Source organism: Arvicanthis niloticus, chromosome 5 (assembly GCF_011762505.2).
Source record: "Arvicanthis niloticus isolate mArvNil1 chromosome 5, mArvNil1.pat.X, whole genome shotgun sequence".
NCBI classification, from domain to species: Eukaryota; Metazoa; Chordata; class Mammalia; order Rodentia; family Muridae; genus Arvicanthis; species Arvicanthis niloticus.
In genome coordinates, this window is record NC_047662.1 from 42,554,674 (window position 1) to 42,574,363 (window position 19,690).

The 19,690-nt window shown below is 44.5% G+C and overlaps 1 protein-coding gene across 3 annotated transcripts; it reads left to right on the forward strand.

Annotated features, from left to right (window-relative positions):
- The first annotated feature begins 1,935 nt into the window (after nucleotides 1–1,935).
- Nucleotides 1,936–18,133, forward strand: Cpt2 (carnitine palmitoyltransferase 2). Of its 3 annotated transcripts, none has more exons than XM_034503780.2 (5): nucleotides 1,936–2,259; nucleotides 7,721–7,801; nucleotides 9,422–9,528; nucleotides 14,656–15,960; nucleotides 17,564–18,133. In XM_034503780.2, the coding sequence occupies exons 1-5, from the start codon at nucleotides 2,108–2,110 to the stop codon at nucleotides 17,893–17,895; spliced, it is 1,977 nt and encodes a 658-aa protein (XP_034359671.1). In that variant the 5' UTR covers nucleotides 1,936–2,107; the 3' UTR covers nucleotides 17,896–18,133. The 3 variants fall into 3 exon arrangements, with proteins under 3 accessions (XP_034359671.1, XP_076790629.1, XP_034359672.1); XM_076934514.1 differs by having other exon boundaries at nucleotides 14,656–15,971; nucleotides 17,564–17,811; XM_034503781.2 differs by lacking the exon at nucleotides 9,422–9,528 and having other exon boundaries at nucleotides 1,972–2,259.
- The last annotated feature ends 1,557 nt before the right edge of the window (nucleotides 18,134–19,690 follow it).

Genomic DNA, 19,690 nt, shown 5'->3' on the forward strand with positions numbered 1-19,690 from the left:
TTGGACACAACTGATTTGTTTTGTTTTGTTTTGTTTTTGAGACAGGGTTTCTCTGTATAGCCCTGGATGTCCTGGAACTCACTCTGTAGACCAGGCTGGCCTCGAACTCACATAGAATCATTTGCTTTTGCTTCCCAAGAACTGGGACCAAAGGCCAGCATTCCTGGCCTGACAAATGAACTTTTTCAGAAAGGATTTTATATTCTCCCTATGGCACTATACACTACAGACAAGAGATTCTGATATTTTGGACTTGGGCCAGATAGATCTGTTCTCTCCTCAAGGGAGGAAGATTAGATGTTTGGAATTTTTTAACTTTGATGCGGTTTTGTTTTTACATTAGTATTTTATTATGTTGAGTGTGGAAGTCAGAGGACATCCTTTACGAGTCAGTTCTCTTCCATCTTGTGTGTCTCGGGGATTAAACTCAGATCATCAGATCAGCACTAATGACCTTACTCACTGAACCATCTCACCAGTTAACACTGAATCAATTCTCAGGCCTCCACTGCCCCAGTGCTGGGATTACAGGAATGTACCACCACATTTGGTTGGCTTATGTGAAGCTGGGGATCAAACCCAGGGCTTCATGCATGCTAGGCAAACACTCTGCCCACTGAGCTACATTCCCAGTTCATATTAGCTTTGAATTCTGTGCTGAAGAAAGTCAATGAAGCAAAGTTCTTCGGTGTGGAGCTGGTTAGTGATTTTCCTGTTTAATTGCTGGTCATTTAAATAAGGACAGAGCCTGAGAAACAAACTCAGGTACCCTGAACTCCAAATCCAGTGCTCTTTGGGATGTGTTCTAGCTCATGGCTCCGCCTACCTACTTATGGAGCAGACAAAATGTGTTTGGCTGCTTCAGATCTACTGGATCCTGACAGACAGCTGCTGCTAAAGGAAGGCTGTGTTCCCAGAATAGAATTCATTCATTCTCTCTCTCTCTCTCTCTCTCTCTCTCTCTCTCTCTCTCTCTTTCTCTCTCTCTCAAATAAACGGTAGCAGAACCTATTAATTATTTAGCTACAGATGAGATTGAGACCAGGGGTGGGGTATATATTGCTTGTCTGTGGTGATTTAGTGAGGGATGAGGGATGTTCAAGTTCAAGAATCTTCGGATTCCTGGGGAGTTGGGAACTTCAGTACCCATGTGTGCTGACAGGCAGCCTCCTATGGTGGCTAGAAGACACCCAGAACCAGAGGACAAGGGTTTTCTCTTGGTAGGGAACCATTTTTGTTTTGTTTGTTTTGTTTCCTTTGAAAAATTAAAGGGGAAAAAAGAATGCTCATTTCTAGGTCCCGTATGCTCTTTTTCCCTTCCTTCATCTTGTTTTGATTAAGACACAGTCTCATGTAGCCCAGGATGGCTTCAAACTTGCAATGTAGCTGAATGTAGGTTAAATTCTTAACTCTGCCTCTCCTGCAGATTACAGGCATGCACCTTCAATTCCCAGTTATACATTTAAAAAAACAAACAAAAAACCCCACATACATTGCCTAGTTGAGCTGGCAGGGCACCTGAGCAGAATTCCAAAGCCACTCACTTGGAAGACTTCAGGCTTGGAAAAACCCTACATGGACCTAGTATGAGCAAAGTATTCTGCCTAACAAATTATATTGGTAAAATAAGTATGGCTATTGTTCAGTAAATCTAGAACTGTGGAGGTGTTTGTTGATCTTGTTCTCTACTGAGAAGACAAAGGTTTGAAATGTTCTTGGTCTCTAGAGACCAAGCCTTAACAAGTTTAGGTCTGCCAAATGTCAAGTTTCATTGTTTCTTTTTCTCTACCTCTGATTTCTATCCAGTTCTGTGAAAGGAAAAGCAGACAGCTTCAGAGTATGTCTGCCGCCTTGGGGCAAGAAGCTGGACTTTCTGTCTAAAGACCTAGTCCAGCCCAGGTGGGCGTGGCCACGATGTGGGCGGGTTCTGGGAGAGGCCGCGAGTGGGCCGGGCCGCCGCCTGTCCGGGCCCGGAAGTGCCCCTGTGGGCGGAGTTGAACTAGACGTTGAGTCCCTGCGCCGTGTCCTGGGCTTGAGGGCAGCGGCCTGCTTGCTCAATAACTACTTCAGCCGCCGCGTTCTCAAGCTGCCGTTGCTGCCCAGGACGATGATGCCGCGCCTACTGTTGAGTGCCTGGCCTCGCTGCCCCTCGCTTGTCCTGGGAGCCCCTAACCGGCCCTTAAGTGCTGTCTCGGGGCCCGCCGAGTATCTGCAGCACAGCATCGTACCCACCATGCACTACCAGGACAGCCTGCCCAGGTGAGCCCAGCCTCCTGGCCCCGGCCGCAAACCCGACTCGTGGTGCTCAGGACTTGCCCTGAACCTCCGGCCCTGGAGGCAGTCACGTTCCCCAGCTTGGAAAACCTGAGACTTTGAAAGTTCCCTGGCTTAGAAGATTCAGAAACTTTAAAGTCCCCGCCGCAACCCTCCCGTGTACAAGTTTCATCTTGAATCCTATAAACTTCCTCTGTATTAATCTTTCAGACAGCTATCCTGAGCCCTACACACTAAATGCCTGAAAAAACACAGAATCCTTTCTACTTGGGTAGCCAGTTCCTTGTTTTTTGCTTTGAGACAGAGTTTCTTTGTGTGCCCTAGAACTAGCTCTGTGGACCAGACTGGTTTACAGAGATCCTCTTGCTTCTGCCTACAGAGTGCTGGGATTAAAGACATAGGGCAACCCCCTTCCGGGGAGGATAGCCAATTCCTAACATGGGTCTCCTCGGGTCGGTTTCCGCTATTCACCTTCTTTACCTGTTGCTGAGAACACCCAGCCCTCTCCGCTTCCAGTACCTGCTCTGTTAGTGTCCCATCAGTCGCTGCAAGCACACTTTAACAACTCTCCATCTTCTAAGGTCAGCCTTAACTTCGAAACTTCTCATCCCCACCAAACCTTTCTCAACACTCTTTTGGGTGGTTCCCAACACCTCACCCACACTACCTGACCTATCTGAACAGCCCTAATAAGTGTTCCTCCATGTCTGTCACCCTCTCTCCCCAATACTTTCTTAAATCTGGAGTCTAGTTTTCTCTCTGATCTCTCAGCTTTGATCTGGGTTGCTAGATCTACTCCAAGAATAGAAATTACCTTCACTCTAAGACAAACCTAAATTGTCTTCTCTGCATTCACTGTTTATTTCCCAAACCAAGCTCCAAACCCTGTTTCAAAATCCCTTCACTATGTCCTTCTGGCTCAGCTGCCAGCGATCCTTCCTGCTCCATCCGGGGAAAGACAAACTTTGTTCCAAGGTGTTGGTTCCTGCTGTGGGGTGTGTTTTCCTCCATGCCCAGCAGTTATTTAACCCAGTGTCATCTGCCCACCCTGCCTCCTCAGCAAGAAAGCGCAATGTGTTAACATGTAAGACCAATTAGAGTGAGGCTATCTGAATTCAGCAGGGGGGAAAGGGGAAAGAAAAAGGGTCTTTGCTATTGTAGGATGAGGGTGTGACCTGGTGTCTCCGGACAGCCTGTTGAGCTGTACTAATATGTAGGGGAAAGGTGAGGACTTGGGAAAGTGTTTTCATTTGCTGAGTCAGATGGGCACTGACTTTCAGGCAGGCCACTGCCTCACCCAGGTTTAAGATCAGATGGACTGTTGGCAGTTCAGAATTGGAAAACTGTAAGAATGTTTAACATAATTTAGTCTTGTCCCCAGCACAAACTTCTGTAAGATCCTAGAAGTATAAATAGTATTGTTTGGCAGGTGTAGTGGCAGGATCCTGGAAGTATAAATAGTATCACTAGTCAAGTGTAGTGGTGCATACCTCCTAGTATTCAGAAGGTGGAGGCTAGGCTGGCTGTGATTTCAAGGCCCGCCTGATCTATATCGTAAGTTCCAAGATAGCCAGAGCTACAGTTTAGAACCTGTCTTGGGGGAAAAAACCAGCCCTTCTCTCCAAAAAACAAACAAACAAACAAACAAACAAAAAATAAACTTATACTACTACTGCATGTTCTTCATGGAGTAGCCGACTTTCCTGGTGGCTCACCTAGAAGTGGGAGTTAAATGAGACACTCTCTGTGTCAGCAGTTCTGAGCTAGTAAAACATATTTATTGTCTTTGACACTCATTGATGTCACACTTGGCAAGGAGCCCTGACCTTGAGGTCGGGTAGCACTTAGTTTCAGATTCTGTGTTTGCCATCAGGGCTACAGTTTTACACAGTTAAGAGAGCCACAGTCCTCTGTGAGGTGAATGGCAACACACAGTTCTTTGGACTATTAGGAGGCCCTTGGGATAAGATATCCCAGGGATGAGGAAATGATTGTCACGCCCACTGTCCCTCCTTATCACTGCTTCATTTTAGCCACAGTGGCCTTGACCTCTGCTCTAGTAGTAGAGCCCTGGAATTATTGTCTGCTTAACTTTTTCAAGTTTGCCATTTCCTAGAAATTCTAGGTCCTGTCTCATTGAGTTTTTTTCTGGGTGGCCAAAGATCTGATCAGGAGGCCAACATTCAGGGTGGGTCTTCCCTCCTCACTTAGCCTAAGAAAACTCCTCACAGGCATGGCTGCAGGCTAGCCCATTGTACTATTACTCCCTGCTTGGAGGAACCCGTAAAGGTCGAAATGGCCAAGTTAGCAATAAACTGTTGCAATATATACAGTCCTGAAAAGACAGGAGTGCTCATGGTGAGGAGGGTGAGGGATGATGTCATAACCCACAGGACAATTGGAGAGTTTCTAGCGTATCTTCTATGTGATAACAATTTCTAGCACCCATTAATGAGCTCTCAGTTTGGAGAGGAGAAAAATAAGTAAGAATTGCCATAAAATTAAAAAAAAGAACCACACGTATTTGTGTGTGTGTGTGTGTATACACTCAAGTGCAAGCATATGTTGTGTGGGCATTCACGTACTGTGTGATAGAGGAGGTCAGAGGACAAATTACAGGTTCTTTCTCATTATGTGGTCCCTGAAGATCAAACTCAGGCCATCAGCTTGGAGGTAAGCCCCTTTACTCACTGAGTCCTCCTCCTGGCTCTTGCCACTACATTTGGTAGAGAAAAATCTGAAGAGTGGGTTCTTCCTGGGAGTGGAGTATTACTGAAAGAGTAAGTGTGTTATAATAGCAAATTTGAACTGGCATAGGTGGCTTATCTCTGTAATCTCAGCACTTTGGAGGCCGAGGCAGGAGGATTGCCATGAGTTCCAGTCCAGCCTGGGCTTTATAGTATGACCTTGTCCCCAAAACAACAACGAAGCAAGTCTGGACTTTTGTGGCCCTTGCACTGCTATTTTCTGTCATGTTCTGATGTAGCAAAGTGGCCTTCAAGAGTCTAGTCAGGTGATGTGGTCCATACCTTTACTCTCAGCACTTAGGAGGCAGAAGCAGGTGCATTTCTGAGAGTTCTAGGCCACCCAGGGCTACATAGTTAGACCCTGTAAATAAATAAATAAATAAATAAATAAATAAATAAATAAATAAATTTGGACTGGAGAGATAGCCCAGCAATTAAGAGTACCAGCTGCTGCTTTTCCAGAGGACGTGAGTTTAATTCCCAGCATCGACATGGCAGTTCACAGCTAACTATAACTCTAGTTCCAGGGTATCTGACCCCCTCATGCAGACATACATGTATATACAATAAATTAAGAAAGAAAGAGAAGAGGGAGGTACATCCCAAAGCCATGCTCAAAAAGAAAGAGAAAAAAGAAAAAGGAAAGAAAGAAAGAAGGAAGGAAGGAAGGAAAGAAAGAAAGAAAGAAACAAGGAAAGAAAGAAAAAAAGAAAGAAAGAGAGAAAGATCAAGCCTTCTCAGACCCAGAGCATAAGTTTTTCTTTGTAAATGATGTTGTCTTGTATTATGACAGCATAAAACAGTCTAATGCTGGGTAGAAGAGGAAGTAGTTAGTTAACGCATCAGACATGTTTATTAAAAGCCTCCCCTATGTGGCCCATATACCAATGGTCACCAGAGAAGAAATTCTGTGGGGAGAATTAGTAGTGGAAAGGCCTTCTCTATAAGATACCATAACCGTAAGAGGCAGTTCTATGCCCCTCTTCCTGGTTTCATTCCCATGGCTGGAAACCTCCAGAAACCAGCAGATGTTACAATTTAGGGTCCATCCCAGATCTCCTAGAATGAGCTCAAATAAATCTCTCCTCCTCTAAGTTATTTTGCTCAGGACTTTTGTCACAGCAACAAAAAGACTCTTGCATTGTGCAATTAGTAATTTAGAACAAAGTCACCACTCTGAAAATGTCCATATTCTATTAAAGAAAGTTCAGTCAGGACAGAATTGATCTTTCAGAGGTTTTTATTAAGGGCTGTTTTTCACAAACCACTGTTGTCTTTGATTTAGGATTTTTCTTAAAAAGAAGGGAAAACTCTTAATACCTTTGGTGTTAAAACCTAATTTAACCTAATTTAAATAATAAATTTTTTAATTATAAGAGCTGAGATAGTATTTGGGACTTTCTGTATAAGTCAGTGCCTAAAAGGGGGACTGTGGCATCAAAGTGTCCTGAATGGTTGGTTACTGGGGGGTATCTAAGTTCACAGTGGCTATAAATAATTTGTATTTATTCTTATTATCAAATTATAGGTAGGTATGCATTTAAAAAATAAATAGATGTAGTATAGCATAGCATAAACTGAGCTATGTAGCCAGGCCAGTGGTGGCGCACGCCTTTAATCCCAGCACTTGGGAGGCAGAGGCAGGTGGATTTCTATGAGTTTGAGGCCAACCTGGTCTACAGAGCAAGTTCCAAGACAGCCAGAGCTCTGTTACACAAAGAAGCCCTGTCTCTAAAAATCGATCAATAGATAGATAGATAGATAGATAGATAGATAGATAGGTAGATAGATAGGTAGATAGATAGATAGGTAGATAGATAGATAGATAGATAGATAGATAGATAGTAAGCTGTGCTGTGCTTTGTGGATAGTGGTTTGGTTTTTGTGAGTGACTGATAAAGTTCAGTATTTTGCATGTAACTGCTGTCATCTTGGTAGAAGTAAAGTAAGAAGCTATTATTGTATATCTTTCAATAAAATTATTGAAATGGCAGAGAAGGTGCCATGCTGTCTGGGGAATCCGTTTCTAGTGAGTAAGTCAGCACTGGGTGCTCTTGCTGATGTTGGAGCACATGGGGTTGCTAGTGATTACTGGTAGGATGCTGGCGCTGGTCATGGTAAAGTGATCAGTGCTACTTCCCAATGTATGCAGCCTCCACTCGGCTGTTCTGAGCAGATCTTTGCCTTCTTTCTTTCTTCTCCCTCCCCCCTTTTTCCTGTTTTCTTTTTCTGAGACAGGGTTTCTCTGTATAGTCCTGGCTGTCCTGGAACTCTCTATGTAGAGCAGGCTGGCCTCAAACTCATAGAGCTGTAGGGAGTAGTTCTGATGCCTTGATTGGGAATTTGCATGTGAACACTGAAATTCTGCATGTGAAATTGAAATTTTATAGAAAATCTACTAGACTAGAATAGACTTAACTGTTGCTGCAGTAGTAAATCCTTCAGCTCTGATTGTCACTACTCATTTATCTACTGTGGTAATAGAATCAAACCTAGGACCTCATGCATGCTATACTAGGGAAGTGCTCTACTCTGACCTATATCCCAGCCCCTGTCCATCAATTCTGACTTGTTACTGGCTTTTCCATTTTTTTAAAAAAGGGAATTAATTATCCAGTATTTGGCTTACTAGTTTGGCTTGTCAGGCTTCTTGGTGTCTTCCTATACTGTCAGCCTCACACTGACTGTGTTCTCCATAGGTTGCCTATCCCTAAACTTGAAGACACCATGAAGAGATACCTCAGTGCACAGAAGCCTCTCTTGAATGACAACCAGTTCAGGTAAACACTGTGAACCCAGAGAACCACTGCTAGCAGGTAGAATTCAAGGGAGGCTAGCAACAGTGGTCACAGACCAAACTTCAAAGGGTATCAGTGGTCTAACAAAGCCTCCCAAACTAGGACCTGGTTTATATATTTGCAAATACAGGAATTAGGTTTTCATTCTCAAAGGACTAATCAAGCTAGGGTAAATCCCTCTAGTGAGACTCAGAGGAGATGGTTTCTAAGCCAGAATGGCATGTGTGTGATTTATCTTGGGAGGCTGGCTTGTACTGGTATATTCAAGAGGCCAGTGTTCTGGGGATGGAGGCCCATAAAAGATTATACATCAGACCAGAGTCTGCTTGCTGAAGATGTTTATCAGATTAGATATGGTACCCCAAACATATGCCCTTTTAAAGCCTCAGAATGAGACCTTACATGAAAACCAGGCTGTTGCAGATATAATTAATTTAGATGATGTTCTACTGTGATTGGGAAGGTCCCTAATCCAGCACGACTGATGTCCTTAAAAGTTGTTGACAGCCATGAAGAACTCAGGTAGAGATTGGACTGTTGTGTCCACAAGCTAAGAACACTCAAGGACTGTTGCCAACATCAGAAGCCAAGAGAAGTGCATGGAACAGATTCTCTCTTCCATGGTCTGCAGAGAGAATGCCATATTGTTGACACCTTGGTTTTGTGCTTCTAGCCTCCAGGACTCCCAGAGAGTAAAACTCTAGGGTTTTTTTGTTTGGTTGTTGTTGTTTCGAGACAGAGCCTTTGTACATAGTACTGGTTGTCCTGGAACTTACTATGTAAACTAGGCTGGCCTTGAACTCATAGAGTTCTGCCTCCAGAGTGCTTGTATCAAAGGCATTCACTACCATACTAGGTTTTCATTCATATTGGGTTTGTGGCACCTGTTAGAGCAACCTTAGGAAACCAACACACACAGACTCTGAATAGAACATCAGGTATTGTCAGAAGGAGACTGCATCAAAGCCTTGTAGTGTAGTATAGTTGGTGCTGTTTCCCACCAATTATACTACACTACGAGGCTTTGATGCAGTAGTTTGATGAGTTTTCTGTACAGATTACTAGTACTATCATTAGAGTCACGGAGTCCTTCACTGTACAGTAAAAGGAACAGGAGAACTGTTCATAGTCTTTGGAGTAGTCATCTACAGTTCCTTTAACAATGCTGTGGCTTCAGTTACTGTGCATGTTTTCCTCTATTCCAAGCTTTATGTTTTTCAATTCCTTGAGATGGCATTGTTATCTCATTATATCGCATTGTATGCAAATAGAAACTGAGACCTGGAGAGATGAGCAACTTGTCTGATGTCACCCAGTTTGAATGTGGTAGAGCTAGGATTCAAACTTGGCCCCTTTTGACCCCAAAGCTTTTCTCCATGCCAAACGGCCTCCTTGTGGACAAGTGGTTTTGTGAGGTGCCATTGGCCTTCCCAGGTCTCTAGGTGTAGCCGTTTTAGGCTAGTTTGTGCTCTTTTCCTCTGATCTTATTCCCAAGTTCTGGGATATACTGTTGGGGACCTACAGTGTGAATTCCTGGCCAGGAACCTGTAAATCATGTATTCCCCTACTGTGGCTTGATCTGTCTTTTCTTGAAAATTACAGGAAAACAGAAATGTTGTGTAAGGATTTTGAGAATGGCGTTGGGAAGGAACTGCATGCATACTTGCTTGCTCAGGATAAACAGAATAAGCATACCAGCTACATCTCAGGTAGGTGGGCGGGGTGGGTGGGTGGGGTTCATCATTCCTTCCCTCCCCCCCCCCCACCCCCCTGTGCACTGGCATTCACACACAAGACCAGTGGCTAGCCTTCGCAGTCCATGGGGTTGAGGCACAACTAATTGATTCTCTCTGAAAAAGATGCCAAAGTCCTGTGTCATGAGTGTTGTTCAGTCCTGCACTGTCTGGCCTAACCGTTCTCTGCAGCCTTATCTCACGGGCCTCTCTGCTGCATCTGGCTTCCGGAACTGTCCCCATGTCCTCATGTACATTCTGTTACAGGCAGATCAAGCCTTCCTCTGTGATCCAGGTAGAGCAGTTGGTCTGAGAAAACCCAGTTCTTTGTCTTCAGTCTAGAGTCAGCGGTGTTCACCCTTGTTCTTACACTTAAGAAAAAGTAGGTGTTTTATTTTGTTTTTTAATTTAAAAAAAAAAAAGCATTTTATTATTTTTGAGATGAGGGCAGGGTCTCCCTTTGTAACCTGGCTGGCTTCAATTTTATGATCCCTCTGCTTCGAGTATTTGGGATTATAGATGTACTATTACACTTAGCATACATATATATATATATATCAACCATATATATATATATGTATATACATATATATATATATATATATATATATGGTTGATTTATCTGTTTTTGTTAGGGGTTAATGTGCCCCAGCATGCATGTGGTAGTCAGAGGACAGATTGCAGAACTGAGTTCTCTCCTCCCACCATTTGGGCTTCTGGGGTTGTCTTAGTTAGGGTTTTACTGCTGTGAACAGACACCATGACCAAGGCAACCCTTATAAGGACATGTAATTGGGGCTGGTTTACAGGTTCAGAGGTTCAATACATTATTATCAAGGTAGGAGCATGGCAGCATCCTGGCAGGCATGGTTCAGGAAGAGCTGAGAGTTCTACATTTTCATTTGAAGGCTGCTAGTGAAAGACTGACTTCCAGGCAGTTAGGGTGAGGGTCGTAAGCCCACGCTCACAGTGACACACCTACTCCAACAAGGCCACTCCCTGGGCCAAGCATATACAAATCATCACAGGGGCCAATTTAGATGGTCAGGCTTGACAACAGCATTTTACCCATCCAGCCATTCTCTTAGCCCATTGTTATAGATTTATCTATTATACATACATAGTTTAAGGAACCATATAAGCTGGAGAGATGGTGTAGCAGTTAAGAGCACTTACTGCTCTTGTAGAACTGGGTTGGCTACTAGCATCCATGTGAAGTTACTCACAACTGCTTTTAACTCCAGTTCCAGGGGATTCAACCCCTTCTTCTGGCCTCTGTGGATTCTCACACACAGATTGTGCACATACACTAATACAGACTCTTACATGCATACATTTTTTTAAAAATCAAATTATCTTTAAGACTTATTGGGATAAGCTGAAGTTGGCCTACTCTCCCTAATTTCTTACTTTTCACTTGACTGTTTTCTGACCAGGATGTTGCTATGTGGCCTAAGCTGTGATGCCTCTGCCTCTGCCTCCTAAGGACTGGATGCCACCATATCTAGCTTTAATTCTTCAGGTTCCTTTTCCTCTAAATTATATACTTACAATACTCCCTGTTTTAGACTGCCTTTGACATCGCACTAACAACGTTGGACCTTAGCAGTCTTGTATTTCTTTCTTGCACATATAAACCACACACATGCTCCCATGCCCTCATTTGCACAGTATAGTTAGAATTTTGGTCAACTCTGTATCTAGTGTTCATACTGGTATAATCCTATACATGTTGTTGTTGGCTGAGTCATGTGACCTGCTAGGATTGTTTTTCATTTACCAACTTCTCGTTTTCTTTGGTTAACAAAGATCTCATTCTTTTATGTAGTTTTTTATATGCTTAATTTTTAATTTATCTCCTGATACCCCCAATCTGTCAGAATGTCTTCTGATTGCATAAAAGAACCCCAGGTGTTCTATGAGCTTTACTCTTTTTTATTCTCTTTCTTTCTTTTGCTTTTTTTTTCTTTCTTTCTTTTTTCTTTTCTTTCTTTTTTTTTTTTTTTCGAGACAGGGTTTCTCTGTGTAGTCCTGGCTGTCCTGGAACTCACTCTGTAGACCAGGCTGGCCTCGAACTCAGAAATCCGCCTGCCTCTGCCTCCCAAGTGCTGGGATTAAAGGCGTGCGCCACCACTGCCCGGCTCCCTCTTCTCTTCTCTTCTCTTCTCTTCTCTTCTCTTCTCTTCTCTTCTCTTCTCTTCTCTTCTCTTCTCCTCTCCTCTCCTCTCCTCTCCTCTCCTCTCCTCTCCTCTCCTCTCCTCTCCTCTCCTCTCCTCTCCTCTTTCTTTCTTTCTTTCTTTCTTTCTTTCTTTGTAATCATGGCCATCCTGGAATTTACCCTGTAGTCCAGGCTAGCCTGAAACTCAGAGCTCCACCTACCTTTGCCTCTGCTGGGATTAAAGATGTGAGCCATCATCACCTGGCTGGCTTTAATCTTTTTGACAGTGTGTGTTCCAGGACCTGTAGATTGTTCCTGTCAGATCTATGAACTCTTGGTGTTGTGGGAGATATTTTAAAACAGCGCCACCCCATCTGTCTTGTGATACAGGGCCACCATGTTCCCAACTAGGCAAGGCCTGAGGCCACGAGGCGGCGTTTTCGCCACCACTCGGCTCAGACCACCAGCTCAGATGGCCAGAGACAACGGCCTAGCTACCCGCAAGATGCCAGCGTGGGAGATGGCTCTGCTAATCTTCCATGCTGTCTCCACAAGGCTGGGCTTAGCCCAGACCATCCTGCCATCCACACATTCCCTGGTAGGAATGAGACTCAAATGCTTAAATATTAATCAAAGGCTTTATATATTTGGTAATGTTCAATAACAATGTGCCCATACAATTAGAGGTGTTTCCCAATTAGCTAACCTTAGCTCCTCCTACATCTTGGCTATGGTGAAACTGCTTTCTCAGCACCTTTCTCCTTTTTGTTTGCTTTGTTTTCACTCTTGGCATCTTTACCATCAGCCATGGCATCTCTTCAGTCTCTCCTCGTGTTGGGACTCTGGTTTCTTAGACTTCATATTTTCCTCTCTCTTGCTTCCTCCTCTGAAAAGGTTTTCAGAGACCTTTGCCTTTTGGGGGAAGACAGGAAGCTGTCTCAGTGTCCTGTGCATCCTCGAGAGGTGAACACGTACTTTGGCTGGGCTGGGAATGACTGAGCCACAGGATTTTGAAATGATTTTCTATTGTCTGTTAGCTCCAGTTGTTGCTGTTGACAAGTCTGATATGATTCTGAACATCAACCTCTGTTTTCTTTCTGTCTCTCTGGAAGTCTCTAGTTTTTTGTTTGTTTGTTTGTTTGGTTGGTTGGGTGTTTTGTTTTGGTCTCTAGTGTTCTAAAATTTCATATAATGTATTTTGGTATATACCTGTCCCTACTTATTTTTGCTATGTCACTGATTGAACCCTCTTATGGAAGCTTGTGTCCTTCTGTCCTGGGATGTGTGTTGTTTTACTTACTTCATTTCTTCTCATCTGGTGAAGATGTCTTTCTTTCTGTGCAGGGTTGGTGTGCATGCCCTAGTCCCACCATATTTCCTGTCTCCTTCTCTTTTCTTGGAAATTTAGTTTCCCTTTCAACTCTTCTGTGGAATTTCTAACTCCTGGTCTCTGCTCCCCACTTCTTCCCTCTGCCCCACCAGCTCTTTTTTGGTTAAGATTACATTTTTTTCAGTATTTATTGTGTGTGTGTGCCCATGTGTGCACACGAGTGTGCACCTGTGCACATGCACATGCAATTGTCATAGGACAACTTGTAGGGCTTGGTTCTCTATTATAATGTGAGTCCTGAGGATCTAATTCATGTCGTCATGCTCAGTGGCAGGTGACCTTACAAGTTTGTGAAGATTCTCTTTGAAGTTTATTTGTAGGGTGTTAAGGCTCCTACTCTTACTCATCACCATCTCTTCCCTTTCGTCTCGCCTTTGTCTGATGCTGCATCACATCATCCTTGGCTTCTGTCTACTGAGGAGTGAGATGTTCTCTGTGGGTAAGGGTGGGGCTGCTCAGTTTTAGACATAACTTTTGTGGGTGAGTGCCTCTAGTGGTGGTGTCTGGTTAGATTCCCTCAGAAGGTGCTTCTAGTCAACCCTCACTGAGTGTAGCATAGAGAAGTGGGCTGGGGAGATCTGGGAGCTCAGTTGGGATGTCTTCCAGCTTATCTTGATGGAGAGAACAAAGCCTATATTATATTCTACAAGAGTGAGGAAGGAATTATGGAGTAGCAGGCAGATGTGCAATGGCACCATTTCACCCTTGTCCTCTGGGAGGTCTGCTGGGTGAAACTGCTTGTATCTTGTCTTCTTGCTAGGTTGACACTGGCCTTCTACCATTAGTCTTGAGCATTACCAGTTGCCTAGATACTTTCAAACTTTCTCTTGACCTTAACATTGGCATGCTTGGCATTTTTATAATCCTGACTACCTAAAGGCTGAGACAGAAGAATTACAATTTCAGACTAGCTGTAGCAACAGCGAGACCCTGTCTAGGGTCATAAAAAAGATACACACATAGTTGCTTTTGAGGCTGTGGGAACTGGAGCTCACATAGGGCTTGTGGGTATTCCTCAAAGGCTTAACAGAAGCCAGGTGTGGTGGGCAAACCTTTAATACCAGCACTCAGGAAGCCATCTGGTCTACATAGTGAATTCCAGGACTGCTGGGGCTATGTAGAGAGACCCTGTCTCAAAAACAAACAAACAAAAACCTAAATAAAAAAAATTAAAAAGGCTTAGGAGAGACTTACCTGGCTTACATATATTCTTAAAAGAAGTGAGAACGTATGTCTACATAGAAACTTGCATATAAAGGTTCATAGGATTATCATGCTTGGCTAAGAGGTGAAAAAACCCAGATATCCATTAACTGATGAATGGATAAACAGAATGTACTATATCCATGTTACATGCATGCTACAACCTGCGTGAATCCAGATGCCTAACACTATGCATTGTGTGACACTGCTAATATGGCATAATTCACTGTGCAGCCAAACGCAGTCACCTTCTTGAAGTTGGTGTCACTTCTTTCACCTGAGCTACAATTCTTTTCTTTCTTAAATTTTATTTTTAGATATCGCATTACTTTTTATGTTTTCTCTTTCTTAGGCCCCTGGTTTGATATGTATTTAACTGCTCGAGACTCTGTCGTTTTAAACTTCAATCCATTTATGGCATTCAATCCGGACCCAAAGTCTGAGTATAATGACCAGCTCACCAGGGCGACCAACCTGACTGTTTCTGCAATGCGGTTTCTGAAGACACTTCGGGCTGGCCTTCTGGAGCCGGAGGTATTCCACTTGAACCCCGCCAAAAGTGACACGGATACCTTCAAAAGACTCATACGCTTTGTTCCTTCCTCTCTGTCCTGGTATGGAGCTTACCTGGTCAACGCATATCCCCTGGATATGTCCCAGTATTTTCGGCTTTTCAATTCAACTCGTATACCCAAACCCAATCGTGATGAACTCTTTACTGATACCAAGGCTAGACACCTCCTGGTCCTAAGGAAAGGACATTTCTATGTCTTTGATGTCCTCGATCAAGATGGGAACATTGTGAATCCCTCAGAAATTCAGGCACATCTAAAGTACATTCTCTCAGACAGCAGTCCTGTGCCCGAGTTTCCCCTGGCATATTTGACCAGTGAGAACCGAGATGTCTGGGCAGAGCTCAGACAGACGTTGATTCTTGGTGGCAACGAGGAAACCCTGAAGAAAGTGGACTCTGCTGTCTTTTGCCTCTGCCTCGATGACTTCCCAATGAAGGATCTCGTCCACCTGTCACACACCATGCTGCACAGCGATGGCACAAACCGCTGGTTTGATAAGTCCTTTAACCTCATTGTAGCCAAGGATGGCACTGCTGCGGTCCACTTTGAGCATGCGTGGGGAGATGGTGTAGCGGTGCTTAGGTTTTTCAACGAAGTGTTCAAGGACAGCACTCAGACCCCTGCCATTACTCCCCAGAGCCAGCCGGCCGCCGTCGACTCCTCTGTATCTGTGCAGAAACTCAGCTTTAAACTCAGCAGCGCTTTAAAGGCTGGCATCACCGCCGCTAAGGAGAAGTTTGATAGCACCATGAAAACCCTTACCATTGACTCCGTTCAGTTTCAGAGAGGTGGCAAGGAGTTCTTGAAGAAGAAGCAGCTGAGCCCTGATGCAGTGGCCCAGCTGGCCTTCCAGATGGCTTTCCTGCGACAGTACGGCCAGACAGTGGCTACCTATGAATCCTGCAGCACTGCAGCCTTCAAGCATGGCCGCACAGAGACTATCCGCCCAGCCTCCGTCTTCACAAAGAGATGCTCCGAGGCGTTTGTCAGGGAGCCCTCCAAGCACAGCGTGAGCGAGCTTCAGCACATGATGGCCGAGTGTTCCAAATACCACGGCCAGCTGACCAAAGAAGCCGCGATGGGTAAGGCGCGGGTGGGAGAACACCTGGGGGCTTGCCTCCGTGAGCCTCAGTAATGCTCCACTCACTCCGGATCCTGGTCAGAAGCTAAGGGCACACGGCAGGGACTTTCCCCTCACTTAACGTCAATCTCTGCTTTGTGGTTGCTTTGGTTCCCTGCCCCTGATTGGTCATCAGACACATTTCTGGCCGTTTAGGGTTTCTAAGCCTGCCTTCCTATGTGACCTCAGCTACAGTGTGTTGGCTCTGCAAATAGTTCATCTCGGAAACTCATGACAGTTATTTATTTATTTGTTTGTTTTTTGTTTGTTTTGTTTTGTTTTTGAGATAGGGTTTTCCCTTGTAGCTCTGGCTGTCCTGGAACTCTATCTAAACCAGGCTGAACTCAGAGATCTACCTGCTTCTGTTTCTGCTGGGGTTAATTTTTCTTCAAATCTTTATGATAAAATTCAAGAACTGGAAAGAACATTGAGGACTTCCTAGTCCAGTCCTGTTATGTAGCATCTAATAGCCCTGGAATGAGGAGGTGCTCAAGATGTCAAGCTAAGCCACTGGCCAGGGTTACACACGGCCGAGACTAGAGCCCTGGGTAGATGTCCTTACGGCTTTGCCACCCAGTCAGTCTGGGACATATGAACTCTTGAGTTTTACCCAGTTTTCTTTTCTCTACCCACTCAAGAAGCAGTGATGGGTGAGGCGTGAATTCGGGTGTGCGTGTGCGCCTGTACGCCTGTGTGTGTTTGTGTGTGTGCGTGTGCACGTGTGCGCCTGTGTGTGTGTGTGTGTGTGTGTGTGTGTTGTTGTTGTTGTTGAGGAACAGACCCAGGGCCTTACCCATTGAGCCTTAGTTCAGTTGTCAAGTTCATTGTTTCCTTCATCCCGTCTGGCTCTGAAAGGATTCGGTCTTTTTGTTTGTTTAATTATTTAGATGTATTATTTTATTGTGTGAGTGTTTTACCTACTTATATGTATGTGCACCATGTGTATTCCTGATACCTGTGGAGGTCAGAAAAGGGCATCATAGTCGCCTGGAATGGGAGTTACAGGCAGTCATGAGCCACCATGTCGGTTCTGAGAATTGAACCAGGTCATCTGCAACAAATGGTCCACTGGGCCAACCCTCCAGCCCTTGCTTATTTGTTTGTTTGTTTTCTCTCTATGCAGTCCTGGCTGCCCTGAAACTTAATGTGCATACCACTCTGGCCTTGAACTCACTGAGACCCTCCTGTCTCTGCCTCCTGAGTGCTGGGATATTAAAGGTGTGTGCCACCATGCATGGCCTTCATTTGTTTTTGCCACATGGTTTTTGCCACATTGTCCATGCCGTCCTTAAACTTATAATCCTCCTGCCTCAGCTTCCCTACTGCTGGGAGTAGAGTTATGCACCACGTTCCGTGTTTTTAGCATCATGCTTTCATGTTAGGTTCATGTTTACCCCATCTGTTGGCAGCTGAGAATATAGTTTTTATGTATTCTGGAGCAGCCTGCCGTATGGTGACCTTTCTCTCACTTTTTGTGTGGTGGATCCTACTGTGGTTGGGGGTTGTCTACACTTTCTTTCACTGTGAGGTCCTGAGACTCTGAAATTTCATTTTGTTTCTGACAGGCCAGGGCTTTGACCGACACTTGTTTGCTCTACGTTATCTGGCAACAGCCAGAGGAGTCACCCTACCTGAACTCTATCTGGACCCTGCGTACCAGCGGATAAATCACAACATCCTGTCCACCAGCACTCTGAACAGCCCAGCAGTGAGCCTTGGTGGCTTTGCCCCTGTGGTTCCTGATGGCTTTGGCATTGCATATGCTGTTCACGATGACTGGATAGGCTGCAATGTCTCCTCCTACTCAGGACGCAATGCCCGAGAGTTTCTCCAGTGTGTCCAGAAGTGCTTGGAAGACATGTTCGATGCCCTAGAAGGCAAAGCCATCAAAACTTAGCTTCTTGGTCGGTGAAATTGATCGGTCCATTCTTCCTCATGAACATGGGTGTTCATGTAGCTGGAAGGTACCATCTTGTGCTCAACAAAACTAGTCCTGAGGTGCTTGAACAGCCAGTGCTGCAGGTATGAGCTGAAAGATTGCAGCTCTAAAGCCCTTTGTTCAGGAGAGAGGGTTTGGAAAACTAACTCAGCTGTATTTATTGTTTAACTAGAAATAAAACCCAGTGTTGCTTGGAGATATGGTTCCTTTTTTTATCCTCACCTTGTTTCCTAATCCCCCAAAGAACTTTCGAACAGCATAAACAGGTTGCACAGTGACCTTGGGGTACCAGTCTTGGCCTGGGTCTCTGGGATACAGTCTGTTTAAAAGCACTCCTTCCTAAGGCATAAGCTTCAGGACAGCTGGAGCAGAAGCTCTTTCTCAAGGATTGGAAGACTACTTCATTTTATTCTTCTCTAGCCGAATAAGAAATTCCAGTTCCTTTTTTCTCCTTTCTTTCTTTCTTAAGAATTTTTTTATTTTTAATTTAAAAAATTATTATATTTTCTTTTTAAGACAGTGTTTTTCTGAAACAAACAAACAAACAAATAAGCAAGGGCTGGAGGGTTGGCCCAGTGGACCATTTGTTGCAGATGACTTGGTTCAATTCTCAGAACCGACATGGTGGCTCATGAAATGAGCACTGATTTTTTTTTTCCACTTCTATTGTTAGGATGCTGCTGTAGTATGAAAGGGGAAAGTTGTAGAGTGTGTGTTTAAGGATGGCCTTTGTATATAATCTTACTGTCTCCAGTGGGTTCCTACTGAGTTCTTGTACAGTGGAAATCTAGTTTAGTTTCCTCACAAATCACTTTAATTCATTTTCTTTTTAATTCTCTTCCTAGTTTCTATAATAAGAGATTCTTACAAGAATTAGCTGTAGCATGGGTAAAAAGTTCCTGGCATATGGGTGCTCTTATTGTCTGCTGTGATATCTGCCACTTCTGTCTGGTTCTCTAGGGAGCTTCTGACTTCATTTGAATAGCAGGTTCCCTGTAGCATTGGTGATTATTCCCCACTGAATCATGTAAGGTTGAAAAATTATAGTTTCTTTCAGTTTTTGGGGGGGGCAGGCTTTGGCTGTCCTGGAATACACTCTGTAGACCAGGCTGGCCTGGAACTCACAGAGATCAACTTACCTCTGCCTCCTGACTGCTGGGCCATCACCACCTGCTTATTAATTTTTTTATGTGCATTGGTGTGAGGGTGTCAGATCCCCTGGAACTGCGGTTACAGACAGTTGTTAGCTGCCATGTGGGTGCTGGGAATTGAATCCAGGTCCTCTGAAAGAGCAGTGCTCTTAACCACTGAGCCATCTCCCCATCCACTGAAGATTATACTTAATGCTTAAGTTCAGGGTGACTGCACTGGGCAGTACACCTCAGGTGCATACTAATTACTACAGTGCCCAGTGTTCTTGTCACTCTCCCTGGCCTTTCTTCCTGTCTTAGGCTCATGATGAAATGATGATGTGCTCTTTTCTTGTCTCTGTGATAAAAGGCAACTTAAGCAAAGATTTATTTTGGCTCACAGTTTGAGAAGATATGGCCCATCACAGTGACTGGGGTGTCATCAGTGGTCACAGGGCAGCTGCTGGTTATGTCATAGCAGGGAGATGGGCCAGCAGCTGAGACTGGAAGCCCGAGGGGGGGGGGGGATGGCGTTCCATCTGTGCAGCTACAGGGAAGCTTTCCAGGTATGGCCAGTTGGAGAAGGGCCCACACCCATGTAACCCCTCACCCATGTGCTGTAA

Coding starts and splice junctions, on each gene's coding strand:
- Cpt2 (XM_034503780.2), top strand. CDS start 2,108: ATGATGCCGCGCCTACTGTTGAGTGCCTGGCCTCGCTGCCCCTCGCTT. Junction 7,802..9,421: donor TTGAATGACAACCAGTTCAG/GTAAACACTGTG, acceptor TGAAAATTACAG/GAAAACAGAAATGTTGTGTA. Junction 9,529..14,655: donor GCATACCAGCTACATCTCAG/GTAGGTGGGCGG, acceptor TCTCTTTCTTAG/GCCCCTGGTTTGATATGTAT.